Source organism: Haliotis rufescens, unplaced genomic scaffold (assembly GCF_023055435.1).
Source record: "Haliotis rufescens isolate VD_foot unplaced genomic scaffold, xgHalRufe1.0.p SCAF_17, whole genome shotgun sequence".
NCBI lineage: Eukaryota > Metazoa > Mollusca > Gastropoda > Lepetellida > Haliotidae > Haliotis > Haliotis rufescens.
In genome coordinates this window covers 14,438,642-14,463,354 of record NW_025963857.1, presented here as the reverse complement: position 1 = coordinate 14,463,354, position 24,713 = coordinate 14,438,642, and the positions used below count along the sequence as shown (strand labels likewise).

Below are 24,713 nucleotides of genomic sequence, written 5' to 3'. Positions count from 1 at the left end.
TGGATCTCATTTGGCGTTTTAGCCCCCACGGGGTGGAGAGGAAGGAGTGGGGTTGTGATGAAGGAGTAACTGGCTGTGAAATGAGCTGATGTGGGACAAGAGGGGTAAGGTATACCTAGCAGGAAGGATCAGATTGTCATTGTTGACAAGAAGTGTGTGTGCATGTGCGTGTGCGCGTGCGTGTTTTTGTGTGTGGGTGCGTGTTTATGCGCGTGCGTGTTTGTGTGTGTGCCTGTGTGTATGTGTGCGTGTGTGTGTGTTCGTGTGTGTTCGTGTTCGTGTGTGTGTGTGTTCGTGTGTGTGTGTTCGTGTGTGTGTGTGTGTGTGTGTGTGTGTGTGTGTGTGTGTGTGTGTGTGTGTGTGTGTGTGTGTGTGTGTGTGTGTGTGTGTGTGTGTGTTCGTGTGTGTGTGTGTTCGTGTGTGTGTGTGTTTGTGGTGGGGGTGGGGATATGCATAGATGTGGACAAAAAATAGAAAACATATGGAGATTGGTGAGTTGGTGAGTGAGTTGATGGACGGTACTTAACCTATACCACGGCGTGTCGGCTTAACGGGGGAGGAAAACCCGATGGGATGAAGGTCTCAGATGTTTACCGCTTCAGTGAAAAACAACAACTATGGTATAGAATAAAATTATTGAAAAGTGTTAATTATGTATTGGCTATCAAATCCAAAGTGCAGCTGAGAACATATTAAAGGTGAGGTGAGGTGAAAGGGGTTTAAGATTATTGCACTTATATGGCGACGTGCATGCACGTGTATGTGTGTGTGTTTGTGTGGCTGCTTGTACTAGTCCGGACTGATGCCGATTTATAGTGCTAGCTCACTGAGATACCATGCCGCAGTTTAACATGAATACCCCACTCGGACACAGTATACTGACTCCGAGCCGTCCAGTCCTTAATGCCGAGCGCCAGACAGGGTAACAACAAGTACCATCTTTTAACGTCTTTTGGTATGACGCGGCTGGGGATCGAACCCCGGACCTTCCGCTCTCCGGGCGGACGCTCTACCATTAGACCTCGGAGGAACATTTAAGAGGACCACTGCTATTCAGTGGGCTATATTGGAATAGCAGCGGCACCAGTGGTATGTTCGATGCACATTAACAGCCAGGTACAGCCATGTGCAGCTAGTTCTATAAACTGTAAACAGTCCTGGTCTATAAAAAATATAATTATCTCACACACTGGCAGGTATGGAGGAGCACAAATATATGGTAAGGAATCTACAGCTAAAAACCTCACTAAATATTTTAGGTTGTAGAATCTAATTGAAAGTCTACCTTAATCCAGCACAGGCTATGTCCATGCAGACAGCCCAGAGACATGCAATATGAAGCGTAGCCTAACGCAGACCAACCGAGACATGTACTACTCATTTCTAAAGCCGGGCAAACTGGTATATACTAGCAGACACTGGAGCACCATGGGAATTCGTGATCTATTTCGACACACAAGGTTATTTGAAGGTTACAGACCTAACGAGAAGCCTCTGTTGACAACTGCCTGTACCTAATGCATTACAGCGCCAATGTTATGTGATCGAATGAATGCGTTAGCTCTCAGTTTATGTTATATGAGGCGATTTCTAGATCTACCTAGGTCGGTCCACATTGCCTTTACCAGTGTTTCTCGGTCGATGAACTTCTGATAACAACTCACTGAGGCATTATAGTGCTGTGTGCTTCAGATCAAAGCGGCTCTGGTCATTGACTTCGCCATAATCGACCAACTCCCCATCACATGTTCAGCCTTAAGCATAAATGTCCTTTTCCCATCTTTCACATGTGTTTTGCCCTTAAACACGTATGCCCCTGAGTAAACATCGCCTACAAAGTCCTACATTTTAACATTGTTGCTCTGTCTACAGATTTGCACAAATGTCAAGGGAATATTTACGAAGTTAAGACAGACCGCCCGAATGAGAAATACCAACGTATTTTAAAACATCATACATCATTTTACTTAAGTGGAGACAACAATATTCCTATCGTACTTCGTATGGTGAACAACTGACTTGCCTTTGCATGTGTTTGTGACCGACAGGGCAAGATGCGATCTCCTTATCGCGAACACAAGATATCATCACTATTTGATAGGGATTCATAATCAGAATCGTTCAATGGACTCTGTTTTAACATCGATTTCTAATGATTATGGAAAGGACTTGGTCGCTTTTATTTGCACAAACTCTATCCTTACATAATCTTGTTCCGGCAGTCTCAAGCTGACGTCCCTGGTCGATTTATGTCAGCTTGAAACGTCTTCAAATGCACAACTGGTTTGAAACTGCGCACATTGTAAACAGTGAATGTCCTAAAGTATGATGGCTTGTCAAAAAGTTCTAAGCTTGACTAACTTTCAACTATGGGCCATAATAGAGTGAACTAGTCAATGTAGTACATTGTTTGAGTAGTTAATTGCAAGCGTATTTGGTCTGTTTAGGCCGTTTGTATATTAGTGATAGACAGTTGAATGTACCAGACCTGGCACCAAGTGATTTCCTAAACTGAAAGAACACCTTCGTGGAAAGCGCTATGACGACAACGATGACCTCAAACAGCCGTGAATGGGTTTTTCAGGGTGGCTTCTGTAAACCTCTTCCTGACTGGAACTGAAAAGCTTCACTATCGATATGAGAAGTGTATTGAAAAGCAGAGAGATGATGTTGAAAAATAAAATTTAAAACAACTTTTCGTTGGTTTTGTTTGTTAGGCGTAGAACCTTTTGACCAACCCTCGTATGGACCCCGTTAATCCGAACTCCATGCTTTCCGGAAGAGTGCTGTTAACATATATATGAATCTAAAGTGACATTGCAGTATATATACAGGATTGGATATTACATATTCCACGGATTGCAGGGGATTCACTACAGTTACGTCACCGGTGAACTAGGACCAGCTACAATTAGATAAATATGTGACCGCCGCATTGGTCTAGTGCTTCTGCCTAGAGAGCGGAAAGTCGGGGTTCGATCCCCGGCTGGGTCATACCAAACGACAGTAAAGATGTTACTTGTTGATACCCGTCCTGACGCTTGGCAAAAGGGGCTAAAACAAGGACAGGTCAACATAATGTGGGTTATCCATGTTAAACTGTGTCATGGTATCTCAGTGGGCGAGCACTATAACCGGCACTAGCCTGGAATAATACAAACAACCTCACTCACACGTTCCTGCACGTCTGTATACGAGTGAAACAGCATTGAACGCGTCGTTAAACCCACCACATCAAACCTCATCCCAGATGTTAAGTGTTATATAGTTTATATATGAATCGTTATGTCTTGAGTAAATTAAAAATACATCTATTAACTCCAAAGTGTTCTCTCATCATCAAGCTGGGAACATTAGAGTCCTGTTATAGGCTTTGACGCCATCACATTTCACAGGACTGTGCTGCAAGGGCATTTCAAGCTCAGGGTGAATGTCATGCTGTGCTGAACGATAGTGATTGATGGTGAGGTGAAATTTGGTTAAACGTCGCGTCCAAAATTATAGCACTTATATAGCGACGTGCATGCATGTGTGTGTATGTGTGTGTGTGTGTGTTTGGTGTGTTTGGTGTGTGTGTGTGTTTGGTGTGTGTGTGTGTGTGTGTTTGGTGTGTGTGTGTGTGTGTGTGTGTGTGTGTGTGTGTGTGTGTGTGTGTGTGTGTGTGTGTGTGTGTGTGTGTGTGTGTGTGTGTGTGTGTGTGATGTTTTTACATGTTAAGTTTAAGCCATCATATTTGCAAAATTGCATTTTAGAAAATATTACTGTGGTAAAAGAATATTCCGCTTTTTTCATAATCCCTTTTTAGATACACCTGAGAGAAGTAGAAATTGGACTCAAACAAAGAGGAGGTCATACATTTAAATATCTCTTCACCTGCCTGCATGGGAGTTTTTTTTTATCTCATGTATTACTGCACAATGTACTTATACAGTGTTTCCACTGGGGAATGTGTTATACTGCATTGATTATGTCATTTTTCAAGGAATATCTTTCATTCACGTGTCTGGATGCTTGTACTAGTCCGGACTGATGCCGATTTATAGTGCTAGCCCACTGTGCTAGCCGCAGTTTAACATGAACACCCCACTCAGACACAGTATACTGACTCCGAGCCGACCAGTCCTTGTTTTAGCCCCTTAATGTCGAGCGCCAGGCAGGGTAATAACAAGTACCATCTTTTGATGTCTTTTGGTTGGGGACCAGTTTGTATCAGATGTGACAGTTCTTCCACATTGTCTACACATACACCAACGTAACATAGCGACAGTGCCCTGCTGTTGGTGGAATAAAACGTCACATGAACTGTCAACTATAATATTCAAAGTAAGCACCATGGCAAAACTTAATATGCATGTCATTTGTTAGAATTATAATGTATTTGAAAGGAGGTGATTAATTCCTGCTGCAGTGTAATATTGATCTGGACAGTAAAGCAGTAGAATAATGTGCAATCATTATTTCATGATATTTTCCGGTGTTGTGTTCATGCTCATTCACAGTTACAAATCAATATTTTGACTTTTATATATGGGTGAAACTTGAGACTATCATTGTCACAAAATACATTCCTTTTATTGAATAAAATTCTATTGTTTGGACATGAGTGAGTGATTATGGTTTTACGCCGCTTTTATGGATATTCCAGCAATATCACGGCAGGGAACACCAGAAAAGGGGCTTCATTTCACACATTGTACCCATGTCGGGAATCGAACCCGGGTCTTCGGGGTGAAGAGCGACCGCTTTAACCACTAGGCTACCCTACCGCACTGTTTGCCCACGACACATCTACGTTTATAATATATTCATCAGGAAGATATTAGTAAAGGAAGACCACAGTGGTGCATTGTCAACGAGTACCCCACGAAAAACCCACGAGACCTGTACGGGAATGGTTTTTATAACCTAGAAGCATAATCGGAGTGAACCGGGATCTAAACTCACAATCATATGTTTCTGGCGTGCCCAAGGGACGCAACTCGCACAGCTAATTTCGGTGTCTCGGACGACTGGGCCACCCGTCCCACAGATAGAGGAAGACAGGATGAAACGGATATTTTACGACTCTTCAATAATTACAAGCGTTCCATCATTCGTCCCCACTCGACTTGTCACGGAATGGCACGCGTTCGTCACGAATGTGGGTGTTGTAGTACAAGGGAGATAATCCGTCTCCGTGGGAAAACCAATGTATCGAGAAGGATCAAAATTGCCTGGTTCGAGTCTGGATAATTGTGCCGATGTATTATTTTTTAGTGCTGCGTATTTTCATTTTTTCATTTTATTGAAAAAACCCCCAAAAAACTGCAACTCGGACAATCTGAACAATATAGTAAGTAATGCATGTTTGTTTTGGTTAACGATCTGTCTTCTATTTTGTATGCGAACAGTGAGCCCCATTAACCTGGATGCTAGTGTTCCAAGTTAAAATATTCAGATTAGAAAATCTAGGATATTACCCATATGAGCACATATAGACACATACTGATATTAATTGTCCTGATTAGCGCAGTGTATTTTGTTTTCATTGACTGTCCAGTTGTAACATCTAATTTTCATGCTTGGCCAACCCCGATCTCCGACATCCGGTTCATCTCAATCCTACATCCCATATCTCGGTCGGTATTGCGAGGAATCCATATTGGAACTGGATTTACTAGTTTCATCAGTTCACGTGACTAGCATCTGGTGGCAACTGTGGTCTTCATATAAATGTTGCTGGATATGAAATTGTATACCTAATTTCTAATAAATAAAAACTAATTTGCTCTGTGTCGGCCTTCATGGTGTACGAACATATCAACATGGCTATAATTAATGTTCGTGTGTGGCAAGCTGCCCAAACACCTCCGTAACAAGTGTGTACAAAACAAGTGTATCATCTGAACATACGTCCACCATACATTTAACATATACATCGGTAGATTTGGGTTGGGGAGGTTATTCTGATCAGTTAAGGAATTCAGATATCCGGACACTCGTTTATCCGGACAATATTTGCGAGAACGCAAGCAAGTGTCCTGGTTTAACGGAGGGCTCGGTCGGTTTGAGTTGTCCGGAGGAATCATGTAATACCACTACGCTGCCCGAGCTAACGGAATAAGCCGAGTGGATGTGAATGCGTTTCCGAGTCTCATTGTATGGCCTTGACACCTTGTTTTGCGCACGATTTATGACTTCGGGCAAGGGGTGGAGTTGAAGGGGGCCACAGTCGCTGAGCTGGTCAAGTTGGGGTAAGTCGCGAAGTCGGGTGCTCCTGGTATCGGTCTTTGTCTCATAGAATGTAAACAAACGTATTTCAAAATATATACTTGTATCTTGAGTCGTATAAAAATACAAATGGTTCAATGTTTTGACACAGTTTTGTGATGGATTGCCAGGGTAGATTCGCTGATGAGTTGTCAATGTCATACTACGAACGTGGTAAGAATAGAATTATATAGATCCACTACTCAAAAGAAGTTACAGAACACCCGATTCTTTCTTATGACTATTGTAAATATGTCATGTTATGACCCAAGAATTGGGTGTCATTTAACTTTTTTATCTGATATGATGTATACAATTTAACTTAGAACACTCGAGTAATTTCAAGCTTGCAATTTTGGAATCGATTAAGAAATTGCACACATATTTTCTTATCATCGATGTGCCAGGGACAATGATGATGTTTTCAAGGCCTCCACTATTTGTGACAAAACCCTGGTATCATGGCCTTGAACTTTTAACTGCATGCATACATGCAAAAACTGATAACATCGAAATGCATGCCCAAGCTATGTTTATGACGCATGCATTAGTGTTTTTTATGAGTCTGCATATCCAAAGAAATGCACAGATATAAATGTTAACTTATAATATTGATACTGAGCTAAGAGCCAGACGAAGAACCAGCAGTTTGAAAACACCATTAACCCACACCGACCCTAGCTGCTGCATGAGGGTCAACGGGATTACCCTTTATCCCGACTCACCCAGGCGTTAGTGGTAAGTGAGTCGTGTCCAGGGGTCAAGGGAGCAACCGAGACTTGCATAACCACCGCTGGGGTATATTTGATTGTTATTCCGAGACAAGCCGAATAGCGACTCATGCCCCTCTCGTGGTCATTTTTACGACTGGGTTCCGTCTAAGCGAAACCGGGCATAGCTAAAATTGTCAACTCGTTACGTTATGATTCATGTACACTTTCCCCATTCTCCAGATGCTATTGAGGTATTATACAGTATGATTGAACACATTTACCGGTATCTTAGGTATATTTTTAAATGCAAGACATGTATAAAATCAAAAAAATATTCCTGAAGGATTCTTTGACCGAAGTACTTGAAGTGCATTCTGATTGGTTTGTCGTATTTTTGAACATAACATTCAACGATAGGGGGACGAGTCTTCTTGCAAGTTACGGAAAGGGACGACTGTGACGAATTGGGTATATTTGTGTAGCTTGTCGAGTACAAGGACTACAAAAGAACGACACCTGCTCTTATGTGATAGCCGCGTGTTTACAATTCCTATGATAGTGAATCGTTTACCAACAATATATAGTTCAATATACCAACATTAAATACCAACATTAAAATTCTTTATCTATCTGTTTACACAAGAAGCAGCAGTTATTGTGTTACTTGAATAACCTCTTGTGTGAAATCAGCGTTAGCTCGAAGCGCCCATAAACAACAAAGTAACAGTTTGTTGACAATGCACTCTGCTGGTGGCGCGATGATGTATAACGTATAAAAAACCGGAATGGTTAACATGTGAATATAAACTGCCGGCCAATAGAAAGAATACACTTGAAAAGTGGATTTGACTAAAACATTACAAACGATCGCAAAGATTGCATCTCATCGAACAGATAGGGGTTCGTTTACATTAATTACTAATGTGGTCGAAACCGAAAAACAACACAATGTTCCTTCCAGAAATGTTCAATTATTTTATTTGTTTAATACTAATATCGATATTGTTTAACACATAACCTACAATGGCATCAGTACATAAACATCAACAGTGTATTCGGAACATATCGGGGCCCAGTAATACAAAGCGAACTCAGCGCCTGTTGTAAGTGTATTGTACAGCATAGTACAGTCGCAACGCAGAGATCGCTTTGTAGGCCTGGGCCCCGTTCCACAAAGCGATCGTTGGCTATTTCGTTACACAGTCTAACTCCCACGCTTCAACATAGACTTAAAGTCGTAGCGCCAAGATTGCTCTTTTGAATGGGGCCCTATTGTGTTCTTCTCATTCGCAATTCCTCTGGAAACATGACTTGCGTGTCCTCTTCCCAGATACGAGTACAACATGGCGAACACCGGCGTTGTTGTCGCCCTCGTCCTCGCGGCGGCGGCGTTCGGGGGAAACTGGCTGTGGTCAAGACAGGCCCGGAAAGAGCAGATTGAGAGACTGGTCAGCAGTGTCCGCGCTCCGGACCTCCTGAAGCAACACTCAAACGTCTTCAACAAGAAGGAGATCATCAAGGTGAGGTGACAGGCTCAGTTGGTTGAGAGTAAGGAAGAGCTGGGTTGGCCTAGTGCTCAAAGCGAAAGCGAAAACATTCGAGTTGTTCATTGTTCGAGACAAACGGGGTACCGATATTATACCATATTATAAATGACATATCATGACAAGGAGTAACGTGTAGTCGCTGAAAAAATCCTATTAACTTTTTTGGATAAATTTTATTTGAATAAACTGCCGGGCAAAATGAATGTTGGTTGAGTGGTCTGGTGGTAGAGCGTCCACCCGGAGAGCGGAAGGTCCGGGGTTCGATCCCCGGCCGCATCATACCAAAGTTGTTAAAAGATGGTACTTGTTGTTACCCTGTCTGGCGCTCAAGCTCTGCACTTGTCTGCGTTAATTTACATTAAAACTTTCCCGTCCCCCAGGTGACTCCCAACATCTACTGTGCTGTCGGATACGCCCTGGCCAACACCATCATGATAGAGGGAGATGATGGCGTCATCATTGTCGACGTCACGGAGAGCGTCTCCGCTGGCAAGGAGGTGTTTCAGGATCTCCGGGCCATTACCAAGAAGCCTGTTCGCGCCATCGTCTACACCCACAACCACATCGACCACACTTACGGCGCTAAGGTGAGATTATGTCTACGAATGGGTGAGTGAGTTGAGTTTGACCCCACTTATAAACTATACCCGGAGCGCTCTTTTGTCTTTCGTAGTAAGAGGTGAGTAAGTTGGTTGGTCAGGCTCGGTGATTTGGCTTATTGATTATCATCTTACCCCGATAAATAAATAAATAAATAAATAAATAAATAAATAAATAAATAAATAAATAAATAAATAAATAAATAAATAAATAAATAAATAAATAAATAAATAAATAAATAAATAAATAAATAAATAAATAAATAAATAAATAAATAAATACCGTTGTACCCCGATATGGAAAAAATAAAATAAAATAAAATAAAATAAATAAATAAATAAATACATAAATAAATAAATAATTAAATAAATAAATAATTAAATAAATAAATAAATAAATAAATAAATAAATAAATAAATATACATCGTTGCACAATACATTAATTCTGTAAGGTAAAATATCCAAATTACTTCTTCCAGTCGTTCATCGAGGACCCGGCGCACCCCCCTGACATCTGGGCCCACCAGCTTATTCTCAAGGAGTTCCAGAGATTGTTCCACAGTAATGAGATCATGCTGACTCGCGGGATGCGCCAGTTTGGTACCCTCACACCAGCTCAGATCAACTCAGGCATAGGATTCAAACTGGCCCTTGACAAAGACAACATGGACTTCGGGCTTGTCATGCCAAACAAGCTGTTCACAGGATCAGAGCGTGATATCAGCTATGCAGGTTTGTTGAAAGTTTCAGTTCTTGTGACGGATGAATTAACGTTAGCATGTCCGTAGCATATGAAAGGAATATTCATTTCTGATTAATGTTCAACTATGCTGAAGCATATTCCTTTTGATTTTGATTAAGGTTGTTACATGTGATTAATTACTAGTATATATCGGACGAAGGTGATATAGTATGTAGGGTTTAACGCTTCCTTGAACCTGAGTGATCCAGGTTTTGGGTTGGTGACTTATAATCTAGAGTAATACGAATCTGGAGTAGGAACGCACGGTCAGTGGGTTTTGGGGTGTCTCAGGACGCACAGCTAATTGCGACGCCTCAGATGCCAGGTCCACACGTTTTTCCTTCGGGTTACGAATATACCAGGCCAGCACTTTGACAGCAAGGTGTTAGACACATAGAATTGCAGTTTACTTTAACGAGGACATTCGTGAAAAGATGAATCACATTTCACACTGGAAATATTTGTGATGAGAAACGCAAGACATAAACCCAATTTGATACAGATGTCCCTTAAATTAACACTGAGTGGGAAAACAGAATGTCTTTAAAATATTAGACAAGTAGCGACTTCACTTGCCCGACGACAGGTTTACAAATTATTGATTCAACATAAGGGCAGTGTTGTTTGAAGCGTCGTACAATATAACAGTCACAAGTCAATGGTAGTTTTAACACGCCTCGTCATATGTTTTTACAAACTCTCTCAATTTGAGCAGATATACTAGTAATTAGCGTTATGTTTTTCACATCAAAGATAAAACTATTTGTGCCACAATTGCATTAGTTTAATCTTTTGAAAATAATGTAGAATTTAGAACTCATACACGTCACTGTCCATCGCATGCATTTGGCAAGCTGTATTGCCCATTGCACGCATTGGACAAACGGCGTGCCCAATGCACTGAAGTTGAATCTGAAGTTGTACAGATAGGGTGTAACATACACACTGTTTGTTATATTTCACCACTTCAGGCGTCTCAATGAAGCTGGTCCACATCCCCGGGGAGACCGCGGACCAGATAGGAGTATGGCTGCCGGACCAGAAGGTGTTCCTGTGCGCTGATGACGTCTACCGCGCCTTCCCCAACCTGTACGCCATCAGGGGGACGCCGTCTCGAAGTCTACTGGACTGGTCTTCCTCACTGGACAAGATTATTGACCTTGAACCTCACTACCTCGTCCCGAGTCACACACGTCCGCTAGAGGGCGCTGCTACCATCATGACACTGCTGACCAGTTATCGAGACGCCATCCAGTTTGTTCATGATCAGACAATCAGGTTCATGAACAAGGGTTTAATGCCAGACGAGATTGCTGCGAAAGTCCGTCTGCCCGAACAATTAGCCACCCACCCATACCTTCTTGAGTTTTACGGCACAGTGGAGTGGTCCGTTAAGGGTGTATTTAATACCTACCTTGGATGGTTCGACGGAGATCCGGTGCACCTTTCACCTCTGACCCCTGACGAATTGGCCAATCGCTATGTAGCCCTTGGCGGAGGAATCGACAATATGGTGAAGGTGGCGAAGAAGGCTCTGGACGAAGGGGATCACAGGTGGGGTCTAACTGTCGCGTCCCACGTCATCAGAGCAGATGATACGAACAAAAAAGCACGGGACATTGCATCGAAGTGTATGATGGAGATTGGTAATCAGCAGATCAGTTCAAACGGCCGGAACTATTTTCACACATTTGCCCTTGAGGTGATTGGTGCAACAGACGCTCGACCAGGACCTCTCACAATGGCTAGATTCATCCGCGGAATACCCCTTGTTACATTGTTTAAAGTACTCGGGGTCCGCTTTGTGGCAGAGAAATGCGGGCGGGTAAATGTGACAGTTCTCTTTGAGTTCCAGAACCCCAAATCTACAGTCTCCATGCAACTGAGGAACTCGGTCGTCATCATCAAAGACCGGCCTCCCAAGAAGTATAACGTCAGAGTTGTTGTTGATGACGTCATATGGCGGGAGTTATTGATAACTCATTTGGTAGAAAAGTCAGCCGTCTCCCTAATGGATGCAAAGGTTGAAGGAGATGAAGAAATAGTAAAAGCTCTGTTCGACTGCTTTGAGGGAAATTGAATGATATTTAATCACGACATCGTGTTACCATGGATACTCATTAATGATAAGTATATTGTTGACACCAAGGTCACTAGGCCAAACATGACATTATTTGATTTTGATTTTGTTTGTTTGTTGTTTAATGTCGCACTCAGCAATATTCAAGCTTTTTGACGGCGGTCTGTTAATAATCGAGTCTGGACCTGACAATCCAGTGATTGACATCATGAGCATCGGTCTACGTCATTGGGATACGATGACATGCATCAACCAAGTCAGCGAGCATGACCACCCGATCCCGTTAGTCGCCTCTTACGACAAGCATAGTCGCTTCTTACGGCAAACATGGGTTGCTGAAGACCTATTCTAACATCTAAATATTTTGTTCACGGTTCTTTTTTTATTTGTGAATGACGGAATGATGATTTAATATTTTTCTTAATATTTATGTGATCCTTGATAATAAGTTTTCAATGAAGTTCTACATAGCTTCAACTTCGTTGTATGTTGATGTATTTAAGCATGACTAATGAATGTGAAAGAGATATGGGATTTTTGTATCAAGATGTCATGTGAGTTCGTCAAGTTGACAGGACATATCTAAAAAGCATGTATTACATTCATTATGTTGTAATGAAAAAACATTGTATAAACTTCAACTTGTATATCGGTTCTAGAATTATTTCAGTTGCGAGTTTTAATCAAAGCACATGTATCACTGTCGATTTATTTTATCTTTGATTCTTATTTCTTCAAGTATTTTAATAAAATAACTGTAGGTTAATGCCATCTGAGTTGAGTTTCGCATCAACGTAATCTTGTTGTAAAGGCAGCCTATTGAATATCCTGAATAACTGACCTGACCAAAAAGTCATTGTTTCAAGCTTACAGTCAGAAGTGAACACCTGCCCCAGGTGATTTCAGTATCGTGATGGAAGTCCCACTGTGACAACTACTTTTATGGGCCGCCTCCGTGGTCTTGTGGTAGAGCGTCCGCCCGGAGAGCGGATGGTCCGGGGTTCGATCCCCGGTCGCGTCATACCAAAGGCGATTAAAGATGGTATTTGTTGTTACCCTGTCTGGCGCTCGGCATAAAGGGGCCAAAACAAGGAATGGTCTGCTCGGAGTCAGTATACTGTGTCTGAGTGGGGTATTCATTTTAAACTGCGGCATGGTATCTCAGTGTGCTAGCACTATAAATCGGCATCAGTCCGGACTTGTGCAAGCAGCCACGCAAACACGAGAATGCACGTCGCTATATAAGTGCAATAATCTTGGACGCGACGTTAAACCCAATTTCACCTCACCTCACCTCACCTACTTTGATGGAACCCTCTTATGGACCACATTTCCCATTACAAAGAATCACCACATCGGAAGTAGAAACTACCTTGAGCGTTGTGGGCAGTGCGTTCGCTCGTTAAGCTGAAAAGTCCTGTTCGATTTCGAACACTGATGCTGTTTGGGTTACTCGCCCTTGGCTCCGCCATTGTTTATTTGCAAGGCGATTGTTGAAAATACAGCTTTATGTGCATTCGGAATTGACAGATTTTATTTAGACTAGCATCACTGAGAGGAACACGAAAACTGCAAACTACACTGGTCCGGGCAACAAGTTTGGAAGTTGTGTTGAGCTTTCAAGACTCCATCTGAAACAAAATAATTTCGGTGAGAAGTAAGTGAGAAGTAGGAAGCAGAGAGGAGCTTTCAAGCTTTCTATCGTTCAAGTTTGAAAGATGAATTGTCACGTGTTACCCGTACCGACACTGTCATACATTAGACAGTGAGTGAGTGAGTGAGTATGGTTTTACGCCGCTTTTAGCAATATTCCAGCAATATCACGGCGGGGGACACCAGAAATGGGCTTCACACATTGTACCCATGTCGGGAATCGAACCCGGGTCTTCGGCGTGACGAGCGAACGCTTAAACCACCAGGCTACCCGACCGTCCCATACATTAGACAGGCATGAGGTAGGCTTCAGGCAGGCTTCAGCAATAGGTGTGTTATGTACAATCTTCGCCCAGGATAAATCTTGGAACATTCTCGTATTCTTGGACCGCCTCCGTGGTCTAGTGGATAGAGCGTCTGCCCGGAGAGAGGAAGATCGGTGGTTCGATCCCCTGACCATCTCATTACCTAAGAGGTTTTAAAAATGGTACGTAATTATTGCCAACCTTGACCTTGGTGTTCATGTTTGATTAACACTTAAGTACGTGCAAAATTTGTACGCCAAGGTTAGGTCTCTTTTTTTACTCACTGACAGAGAAGAATTAACTTTTACGTTTAATCTGTTGAACACATTTGCATGTGCACATGAATACCTAGGTACGCGCATCTTCTTTTGTTAGACAGGTGATCCAGATATATGAACTCCTGGGACAAACAATAATTTTAATAGAGCTTGTTTGTAAATGTTGTCACCTGCTTGGCGCTCGGAGTCAGTATACTGTGTTTGAGTGGGGTATCCATGTTAAAACTGCAGCATGGTTTCTCAGTGGGCTGGTACTATAAACCCGACATAAGTCCGGACTATAGTGCGTTACCCATCATTCTGGCACCTGCTTTTTCACAGTTAGTTCGATTTCATATTTAACACACACTCACGCGACGAAAGTTTGTTATTATGGAATAACAAAGTTTGACCTAAATAAAAGTACCTGTTTTGTAATATTTCAAGTCCGAATAAAAAAAATGACTTCACTGTTATCATTTAATTTTGTGACCGTCGACCAGACCCTGTCGGGGTAAGGGTGGGTAGGTGGGTAGCTAAGAATAGACGATTTAACGTCTAACAACAGTGACTTCTGGTGTGTTAAACATGCTTCCTGCATGCAAGACTCTAGGTCATTCTCCACATCTGTCGGTACAGGCAAGAAAACTTGTTTATGGAGACATCTTGTCAAAGGACGCCCATGATATTATTCGTAAGGGGTATTGTTGTTTTGTTAAACGCGAATCAAAAAGAAAACAATCCTGACATCTCTTTATTTTTTCACAATGGGAACATTTCATGCAACGAATATATATATATATATATCTGTAAGGATTTATTCCGAATTGTCTCCCCTTGATAAAAGTGTAAAAACAAGGGGTACTGTCCCAAAACCCACCCAGAGGAAAAGCTTGACTGTTTTGACAAGCGGGCATTGAGAGATGTCATACGTAGATTTAACAGTTAAAAAATAAACCTATTTCATCCAGAAAGCTTATGAAACCCCCCAAAGAAGACCTTGACATCAGCGTGTCTATGTATAATATATCGAGTTTCTCTTCAACAGTGTATAACAAATATAAATACCATATTCATGTACTAACCTGGTATAATGTGATACTTTGTTATTTTTGTATATGGGTTACTGGCCTCACGTTCATGAATATAAAGAATTGAAGTGAATACTGTTCAACAACAGGGGGCACAGAGTTGCGTCCCTACTCACGCCAGAAACCTATGATTGTGGGTTCGAATTCCGGTTCGCCCCGTTTGTTTCTAGGTTTGTCTGCACCATACCCGTTCTCGTGGTTTTCACCGAAGTGGTAAACGTCTGAGACCTGCATCACTTCGGGCTTTCCTCCCACATTAATCTGACACGCCGTGATAGAACTGGAGTACTGTTAAAAGCGGCGTTAAACCAAACCCACTCACTCACTGTTTAACAACAGTTATATAACCACCTGTGAACCGACTTCATACACCGGTATCAGTTGCTCTCTCATGATACCCCGTGCTCGTGAAGAGTATGTTTAATCTGAGGCTACAGACATCCACGGAGACCAGAGAATGGACTTTGAGCCGAAACAGTCGCCAGATGTGTAGTGATGGTATGCATTGAACCGTAACGCTCTACAGCTCCACCCACTGCAGCGGGCACAACGCACAACACACAAGGTAAAAAAAACCCTTTTCTTCCTTTGTCGCTTCTGGAGCTAATGCTGTCACGGCATATCGTTAGAAACATAGGTATGAGCGCGGACAATCGTTTGACCCAGATAGGTGTCGAGCGAGGATCGGGTTCGTGTGTCCCGTCGTTTATGTGATTGAGGAGGTCTGAAATATGAACGGTGGAGGTTCACTTCGACCTAGCTGTACACCTTGCCCAGGTGTCTGTGTGACGAGTCAATACGCCCATCTCTGGGGCACTCGTCGCAGTAGTGGGGCGCTGGGGTAGCCTACCGGGTAAAGCGTTCGCTCGTCACGCCGAAGAGCCGGGTTCGATTCCCCACATGGGCACATTGTGTGAAGCTCATTTCTGGTGTCCCCCGTCGTGATATTGCTGGATTATTGCTAAAAGCGGTGTGTCGCAGTAGTAGCAGATTATAATGAAAGGTAGTATTTAGTTGGAGCGCGAATACAGCTTTTCAGAAGCTTAATATAAATCAAGCTAGATGAATGCAAATAATTTTGAAAGCGTTTGGTAGGGATATCTTTTTTGTTGAAAACATATCACAAAATAATCCAGTTATGTTTATTTTTTGGTTTACTTTGTTATCGTATTTAAAAATGCGGATTACATGTACGCGAAACCCGAGCAAATTTATTACACGATGTGTATCTGTGTAGACCGATGCACTCTCCATAGAATGGGAACTATTAAAGTAGAAGTGACGAAATATAGCTGAATCAGTCCTGTTTTGTTAGTGTGTTGTTAAATGGCGCACTAAGCAATATTCCAGTTATATAACAGCTTCATGTACATAATCGAGTATGGACCAGACAAACCTGTGATTGATATTAAATGTAATCACCAACGGCGTCGGTATGCGATGAAACGCGATCAATCATAGTGATGGGAGGGGAATGGGGCTTAACGTCGGACGTGTGTGTTTGGCTGTTTGTACAAGTCCGGACTAATGCTGATTTATATTGCTAGCCCACTGATATACCATGCCGCAGTTTAACATGAATACCCAACTTAGACACAGTATACTGACTCTGAGCCGACCAGTGCTTGTATTCACCCCTTATTGCCGAGCGCCTGGCAGGGAAGTACCATCTTTCAACGTCTTTTGGTATGACGCGGCCGGGGATCGAACCCCCGACCTTCCGCTCTCCGGGCGGACGCTCTCCCACCAGGCCACGGAGGCGGTCCACAATCAACCAAGTCACCGAATCTGACGTGCTGATCAATTAAGTCTTACTTTAAAGGTTGCTGGTCAAGCACAGGTTGCTGGGGACCCATATTCTAGGCCCTAGGAAATATATTAAATTAATTTGAACCCTTCAAATGTTATTTTATGGGATCTTTACAATGAGAAAAAAATATTTCAAATTCCCCGATTTCCTTTTGACATATGTTTAAAATGTGACAAAATATAATTTTTCAACTATGCTGTTTTAAGTCTGCGGATCCGTACATCCAAATACTGAGAAATAAACGTGCGTATGGGACAGTCGCAACGCAGAGATCGCTTTGTAGGCCTGGGCCCAGTTCCTCAAAGCGATCGTTGGCTATTTAGTTAGACAGTCTAACTCCCATGCTTCAACATAGACTTAAGGTCGTAGCGCCAAGATTGCTCTTTTGAATGGGGCCCTATTGTGTTCTCATTCGCAATTCCTCTGGAAACATGACTTGCGTGTCTTCTTCCCAGATACGAGTACAACATGGCGAACACCGGCGTTGTTGTAGCCCTCGTCCTCGCGGCGGCGGCGTTCGGGGGAAACTGGCTGTGGTCAAGACAGGCTCGGAAGGAGCAGATTGAGAGACTGGTCAGCAGTGTCCGCGCTCCGGACCTCCTGAAGCAACACTCGAACGTCTTCAACAAGAAGGAGATCATCCAGGTGAGGTGACAGGCTCAGTTGGTTGAGGACCCGTGAAGATTCCGGAGTAGAATAGGTCTTTAGCAACCCATGCTTGCCGTAAAAGGTGACTATGCTTGTCGTAAAGGGTGACTAACGGGATCGGGTGGTCAGGCTCGCCGACTTGGTTGATGCATGTCATCGATCCCAATTGCGTTGAGCGATGCTAATGATATTAATCACTAAATTGTCTAGTCCAGACTCGATTATTTACAGACCGCCGTCATATAGCTGGAATATTGCTGAGTGCGGCGCTAAACAACAAACCAACCAACAGTTGGTTGAGAGTAAGGAGGAGGTGGGGTGGCCTTGTGGTCAAAGGGACCAGGAGGGGGCAGAGGGTGATGGCCAGGCGTAGAGCCGGCCCCAGAGGTTCCCTCATGAAGTCATGAAGGTCCCCTGCCTCACTACCCTTGGACCGGCCAGATCCAGCAGCCCCAGGAACGACAATGGAACTTTTGGAACCCTGTCCTCTCGAGCCATGTCCTGCGGCAAGGTGTGGTAGAAGCCGTGCTGCGGCCTACGAAGAAGCCAGTTCCTCACCAAAACCTTACGCTGGAATCGACCGCGGCGTCGGTTCTCCTCTACCCTTCGCTTACGTCTGCGGACAACCCAGATGGTGGCCGCAACCACCCCAACCCTACAATCTGTACTGGAAATCAACAGTCAGATGATGGTGTGCCAAGTTGCTGCGATAAGCACAGTGTTGTTAAGCTTCAATTACCAATAAAACACGCCAAAATTCGGTCCTATTCTTGTTGTGGTTCAGTCGTGTTGACATCGTGATAAACTCGTAGTGATCGTGTCGAGCTCGTAGTATTCTCGTAACGGACGCGTACTTTACACGTACGAAGCTAGTCTAAATCGTGCCAACATCGGTATGATTTCGTAGTGACATCGCACTGGCATCCTACTAAACTCGTGTTACATTCGTAGTAAGCTCGTGATGTGCTCGTTCTAGTGTCATGTGTACATTCACATACACGATTCTATACATCGTGATATATCGCGGTCAACATCGCGAAAGTGGGAGAGTCGCGTCATTCTGAATCCCTACGGGGTCGGGACGTGACGAGCGATAAAAATGTTTGAGTGCATTTGAAATTCGTTACTTTACATGTTTTCAACTTTAGATGGTTATACGGTTCTCCTATATGTTAAAGGTAACGGGCAACGTCTACTCTGCAGTCGGCTTCGCCCTCGCCAACTCCATCATGATCGTCGGCGACGATGGCATTATCATTGTCGACGTCACGGAGAGTGTGGTTGCGGGGACGGAGGTTCTCGCCGCCTTCAGGAACATCACCAGCAAGCCTGTCAAAGCCATCATCTACACCCACAACCACGCGGACCACACGTACGGATCAAGGGTATGACAATGAAACCAATCTTTGTACATAACAATGCTTGTTAAAAGAACTTCCTTGTTTTACAAATTTCCTCCTAAAATTGTCCACAACCCTTATAATTTTAAACTCATAAGAAGCGACTTTTTACACTCAATTTTAGTTTTTGTACCGAAGCTGCAGAGGTTGTGGCCAAAGGAGGTCACGTGGTACATTTGAATCAAGTTAACTAACCCATTACAGAAGTAAAAGACCCCCCCCCCCCCCCCCTCCCATACTACTCATTCTGTTTTTAAGATGAGGTGAAATGTGGTTTAACGCCGTGTCCAAGATTATTGCACTTATATAGCGACGTCCCTGCACGTGTATACATATGTATATGTGTATATGTATGTTTATGTGCGTATGTGCGTGCGTGCGTGCGTGCGTGCCTGTGTGGCTGCTTGTACTAGTCCGTAATGATGCCGATTTATAGTGCTAGCCCACTGAGATACCATGCCACAGTTTAACATGAATACCCCACTCAGACACAGTATACTGGCTCCGGGCCGACCAGTCCTTGTTTTGGCCCCTTTACTCCAAACGCCACACATGGAAACCCTAAGTACCCTCTTTTAACAACTTTGGTATGACGCGACCGGGGATCGAACCCCGGACTTTCCGCTCTCCGGGCGGACGCTCTGCCACTAGACAACGAAGGCGGTCTGTTTTTAAGAGCGTATGAGAAACATGAACGTTTGTTTATAACTGACCTAACTCCCTACCCACCTCTCCTTATTGGACAATAGCTGATGGATAGTACAAAACATGTGACAAACCGTACTCTGACAATGTCTTCTTATCCCCGTAGCCCGTGAAAATCCGTTTTTTTCGAATTCATCTCAGCAACCTGTCGTAAAAGGCGACTAATGTGATCGGGTGGTCCAGGTCGGTGACTTGGTTGATGCATATCATCGTATCCCAGTTGTGAAGATCGATGCTCATGATGTCGATGACTGTATTGTGTACGATGTGACAAGTTTAGAACTGGAAGCTGACCAGTACAAATTATGGGCATTGGCTTCATAATAGTGAGTGAGTGTGTTGGGTTTAACGCCGCTTTTAACAGTATTCCCGATACATCGCGGCGTGTCAGCTTAATGTGGGAGGAAAGCCCGAAGTGATGCAGGTCTCAGACGTTTACCACTTCGGTGAAACCCACGAGCACGGGTATGGTGCTTACAAACCTAGAACATAATCGGGTCGAACCGGGATTCGAACCCACAATCATACGTTTCTGGCGTTCCCAAGGGACGTAACTCTGCACAGCGAATCGCGGGGCCTTAGACGACTGGGCCACCCGTGCCCCCTCTTCATAATAAGAGCACCGATGTTGAACAGGTTTCACTCACTCTCCTCATTCAAACAGGCCAAATTATTATTGTATTGGAATTAGGCATGGTCAAAAGCAGTGGATATTGTTTCAACAAAATCATTCTTTGTTGCAATGACAGGCGTTTATTGAGAAGGATAAGCCGATGCCGGAGATCTGGGCACATCGTAGCATCATGGCCGAGTTCCAAACCTTCTTCTACTCCGCTCCGATAGGTTTTCAACGAGCCATGAGGCAGTTTGGGGTCCTCATCCCCAGCCACATCAACTCCGGTATCGGGATGAAGTTGAGAGTGGCAGAGGACAGACAACAATTGGGTCTCATCTTCCCTACCAAGATGTTCGTGGGGATAGAGAGAGACATCACTGTGGCAGGTTAGTGGAGAGAGACATTACTGTGGCAGGTTAGTGGAGAGAGACACTACTGTGGCAGGTTAGTGGAGAGAGACATTACTGTGGCAGGTTAGTGGAGAGAGACACTACTGTGGCAGGTTAGTGGAGAGAGACACTACTGTGGCAGGTTAGTGGAGAGAGACATTACTGTGGCAGGTTAGTGGAGAGAGACATTACTGTGGCAGGTTAGTGGAGAGAGACATTACTATGGCAGGTTAGTGGAGAGAGACATTACTATGGCAGGTTAGTGGAGAGAGACATGAACATGGGAGGTTAGTGGAGAGAGACATTACTGTGGCAGGTTAGTGGAGAGAGACATTACTGTGGCAGGTTAGTGGAGAGAGAAATTACTATGGCAGGTTAGTGGAGAGAGACATTATCATGGCAGGTTAGTGGAGAGAGACATGAACATGGCAGGTTAGTGGAGAGAGACATTACTGTGGCAGGTTAGTGGAGAGAGACATTACTGTGGCAGGTTAGTGGAGAGAGACATTACTGTGGCAGGTTAGTGGAGAGAGACATTACTGTGGCAGGTTAGTGGAGAGAGACATTATCATGGCAGGTTAGTGGAGAGAGACATTAACATGGCAGGTTAGTGGAGAGGGACATTACTGTGGCAGGTTAGTGGAGAGAGACATTACTGTGGCAGGTTAGTGGAGAGAGACATCACTGTGGCAGGTTAGTGGAGAGAGACATTAACATGGCAGGTTAGTGGAGAGGGACATTACTGTGGCAGGTTAGTGGAGAGAGACATTACTGTGGCAGGTTAGTGGAGAGAGACATTACCATGGCAGGTTAGTGGAGAGAGACATTAACATGGCAGGTTAGTGGAGAGGGACATTACTGTGGCAGGTTAGTAGAGAGATACATTACCATGGCAGGTTAGTGGAGAGAGACATCACTGTGGCAGGTTAGTTGAGAGAGACATTACTGTGGCAGGTTAGTGGAGAGAGACATTACCATGGCAGGTTAGTGGAGAGAGACATTACTATGGCAGGTTAGTTGAGAGAGACATCACTGTGGCAGGTTAGTGGAGAGAGAAATTACTGTGGCAGGTTAGTGGAGAGAGACATCATTGTGGCAGGTAAGTGGAGAGAGACATCACTGTGGCAGGTTAGTGGAGAGAGATATTACCATGGCAGGTTAGTGGAGAGGGACATTACTGTGGCAGGTTAGTGAAGAGAGACATTACTGTGGCAGGTTAGTGGAGAGAAACATTACCATGGCAGGTTAGTGGAAAGAGACATTACAGTGGCAGGTTAGTGAAAGAGACATTACTGTGGCAGGTTAGTGGAGAGAAACATTACCATGGCAGGTTAGTGGAAAGAGACATGAACATGGCAGGTTAGTGGAGAGAGACATCACTGTGCGAGGTTAGTGGAGAGAGACATTGCTGTGGCACGTTAATGGAGAGAGACATCACTGTGGCAGGTTAGTGGAGAGAGACATTACTGTGGCAGGTTAGTAGAGAAATGGTTAATTCGCAACAGCTGGGTTTTCTATGATTAGACCGGACATCACTGACAGGTAAATGGAAAACCAGACGCTCGCCCACTCGCCCGATAAATCTACGGTATTCTTTGGGCGAATAGCCTTCAATACATTGTAATATTTGGGCGAGGGTTGAAAAATGAGTTTTTTCTTCATGCTTTCTTATTTGGTAGGCGTGAAGATGAAGCTGGTCCACATTCCCGGGGAGACTGCAGACCAGATTGGAGTATGGCTGCCGGACCAGAAGGTGTTCCTGTGCGCTGATGACGTCTACCGCGCCTTCCCCAACCTGTACGCCATCAGAGGGACGCCGTCTCGCAGCCTACTCGACTGGACATCCTCACTGGACAAGATCATAGACCTTGAACCTCACTACCTCGTCCCGAGTCACACACGACCGCTAGAGGGCGCTCCTACCATCATGACACTGCTGACCACTTATCGAGACGCCATCCAGTTTGTTCATGATCAGACTGTCAGGTTCATGAACAAAGGCTTACTGCCAGATGAGATTGCTGCAAAAGTCCGTCTTCCAGAACACCTAGCAACACATCCTTATCTCATAGAACTGTATGGCACCGTTGAGTGGTCCGTTAAAGGCGTCTTTAATACATACATCGGTTGGTTCAGCGGTGATCCGGTTGACCTTTCACCTTTGACCCCGGACGAATTTGCCAATAGGTATATAGAGCTGGGTGGCGGTGTTGATAGATGTGTCACCACAGCACAAGAAGCACTTGACAAAGGAGATTACAGATGGGCCTTGACCTTGGCATCCCACGTAATTAGAGTAGACCAAAAGAACACAAATGCTCGTCAAATTGCCTCCCTTTGTATGGTGGCGCTGGGAAATCAGCAAATCAGCGCCAACGGCCGGAACTACTTCTTCACGTCGGCACTGGAAGTTCTTGGAGAACTAAATACCAAAGGAAATGAAGGAAACCGTAGACATGGCTTCATAAGGGCCGCTCCCATGGCAACGTTGTTCAGTATGATGCGGGTTCGGTTTATGCCGGAAACATGTCCAAATACGAACACAACTGTTTTGTTTGAGTTTACTGACTCTAATACCTTTATTTCCTTAACAGTACGAAACTCGATCGCTGTTATCCGCGACAGACCATTAACATCTTATCAAATCAAGGTCAAGACGACAGAGGCAGTGTGGCGCGAAATAACGATCAGCAAGATGGCCGCCTTGACGTCATATGCAAGTGGGGAGATTGAGATCAATGGTGGAATCATCCACTTCAGGAATGTCATGTCCTGCTTCGAAAAAGATTAGGAAAGCCATTTTTGAATGATGGCAAACATGAGCAACCTTATTCAACATGGCCTTCATCAACACCTGGTGTTGAGCAGGTGTTCCTGGTTCACATGTGTCCGTGATGTCATTGCTTCAATGACGTTAAACTGTGCAACATATTCCAAAGAAAACGATTTATGAATGTTGAAAATGTGCTGTATGTGTGTTCAGATGTGAATTAAAAGGGAAATATTACATTCAAAACGTTTCACTTTGAAGTATTCGATCACTTTTTGTTTGGCCTTTGAGCTTAAGCATGTGATGATTTGAATAGAAAAGACCAGGATTAAAACTCAAACTCTGTGATAAAGTCTTAAAAATTACTTCACCATTTTCTTTACATGCCATGAAGGCTTAACCGCTTGCATTACTCGCCCCTTTTCGGCTTTCTCCTTAATACCATGAGTGCTTGGATATGTCAAAATTCGTGACCACCTGTCCCTTTTAGAAAGAAGTCATCATTAAGTGAAAGTCATCTCCAAGGGAAGCAAATGATTTCAAATGAAAGATTGAGTGAGGCGACCGACTTGGGCTGAGCGAGGTTAATTAGACTTGCCAGCCATTGTCACATTTATATCTTTCGGAATTTACTCGATGCACAATAGTTAAGAAGAAGTTCAACTTATAATACTAGCTTATTTTGGGACTTCTCCTCCCAAGTCTCAGTTTTGGCTTGTTACTTTTGGGCGAACTCGTCGTTGAAGTAAATCTGAATAAAACCACTGCTGTAGTTTTTAGAAAAGGTGGTGTTGTGCAAAACATAAAAAGTGGTTTCGTGGTTCGTCTGCCTTGAGTGTAGTCACTTACTGTAAATATTTAGGTCTTATGTTCTCCCCTAGATTGGCATGGTCTATGGCATGCAAGCAATTAGCTGTTCGGGCGTCGAAAGCCATTATGCCTCTTTATTATTTATTCAGGAAAAATGGCTGTGATTTCACAGCATGTACCTTTTTTGAAAGCAAAATTATGCCTATACTTTTGTAAGGTTCTGAAATATGGGGTGCTAAGTATTACGCTGCAATTGAAAAAGTTCACACTTCATATTTCAAATGTTTTCCAAGTTTGCCTCAAACAAGACAGGCCTTGGTGAAACAGG

At 43.7% G+C, this 24,713-nt stretch overlaps 2 protein-coding genes across 3 annotated transcripts; both read left to right on the top strand.

Annotated features, from left to right (window-relative positions):
- Positions 1 to 5,964: 5,964 nt before the first annotated feature.
- On the top strand, positions 5,965 to 12,075 carry LOC124140863 (putative alkyl/aryl-sulfatase YjcS). The gene is made up of 5 exons (XM_046508669.2): positions 5,965 to 6,233; positions 8,293 to 8,482; positions 8,890 to 9,096; positions 9,589 to 9,841; positions 10,823 to 12,075. Exons 2-5 carry the CDS (start codon positions 8,306 to 8,308, stop codon positions 11,929 to 11,931), a joined length of 1,746 nt encoding a protein of 581 aa, XP_046364625.2. The 5' UTR covers positions 5,965 to 6,233; positions 8,293 to 8,305; the 3' UTR covers positions 11,932 to 12,075.
- Positions 12,076 to 15,642: 3,567 nt separating this feature from the next.
- LOC124140862 (alkyl/aryl-sulfatase BDS1-like) lies at positions 15,643 to 23,828 on the top strand. Of its 2 annotated transcripts, none has more exons than XM_046508667.2 (5): positions 15,643 to 15,802; positions 17,503 to 17,692; positions 18,874 to 19,080; positions 20,550 to 20,802; positions 22,485 to 23,828. In XM_046508667.2, the coding sequence occupies exons 2-5, from the start codon at positions 17,516 to 17,518 to the stop codon at positions 23,594 to 23,596; spliced, it is 1,749 nt and encodes a 582-aa protein (XP_046364623.2). In that variant the 5' UTR covers positions 15,643 to 15,802; positions 17,503 to 17,515; the 3' UTR covers positions 23,597 to 23,828. The 2 variants fall into 2 exon arrangements, with proteins under 2 accessions (XP_046364623.2, XP_046364624.2); XM_046508668.2 differs by lacking the exon at positions 15,643 to 15,802 and adding an exon at positions 16,105 to 16,240.
- The last annotated feature ends 885 nt before the right edge of the window (positions 23,829 to 24,713 follow it).

Coding starts and splice junctions, on each gene's coding strand:
- LOC124140863 (XM_046508669.2), top strand. CDS start 8,306: ATGGCGAACACCGGCGTTGTTGTCGCCCTCGTCCTCGCGGCGGCGGCG. Junction 9,097..9,588: donor ACCACACTTACGGCGCTAAG/GTGAGATTATGT, acceptor TACTTCTTCCAG/TCGTTCATCGAGGACCCGGC. Junction 9,842..10,822: donor GCGTGATATCAGCTATGCAG/GTTTGTTGAAAG, acceptor TCACCACTTCAG/GCGTCTCAATGAAGCTGGTC.
- LOC124140862 (XM_046508667.2), top strand. CDS start 17,516: ATGGCGAACACCGGCGTTGTTGTAGCCCTCGTCCTCGCGGCGGCGGCG. Junction 17,693..18,873: donor ACAAGAAGGAGATCATCCAG/GTGAGGTGACAG, acceptor TATATGTTAAAG/GTAACGGGCAACGTCTACTC. Junction 19,081..20,549: donor ACCACACGTACGGATCAAGG/GTATGACAATGA, acceptor TTGCAATGACAG/GCGTTTATTGAGAAGGATAA.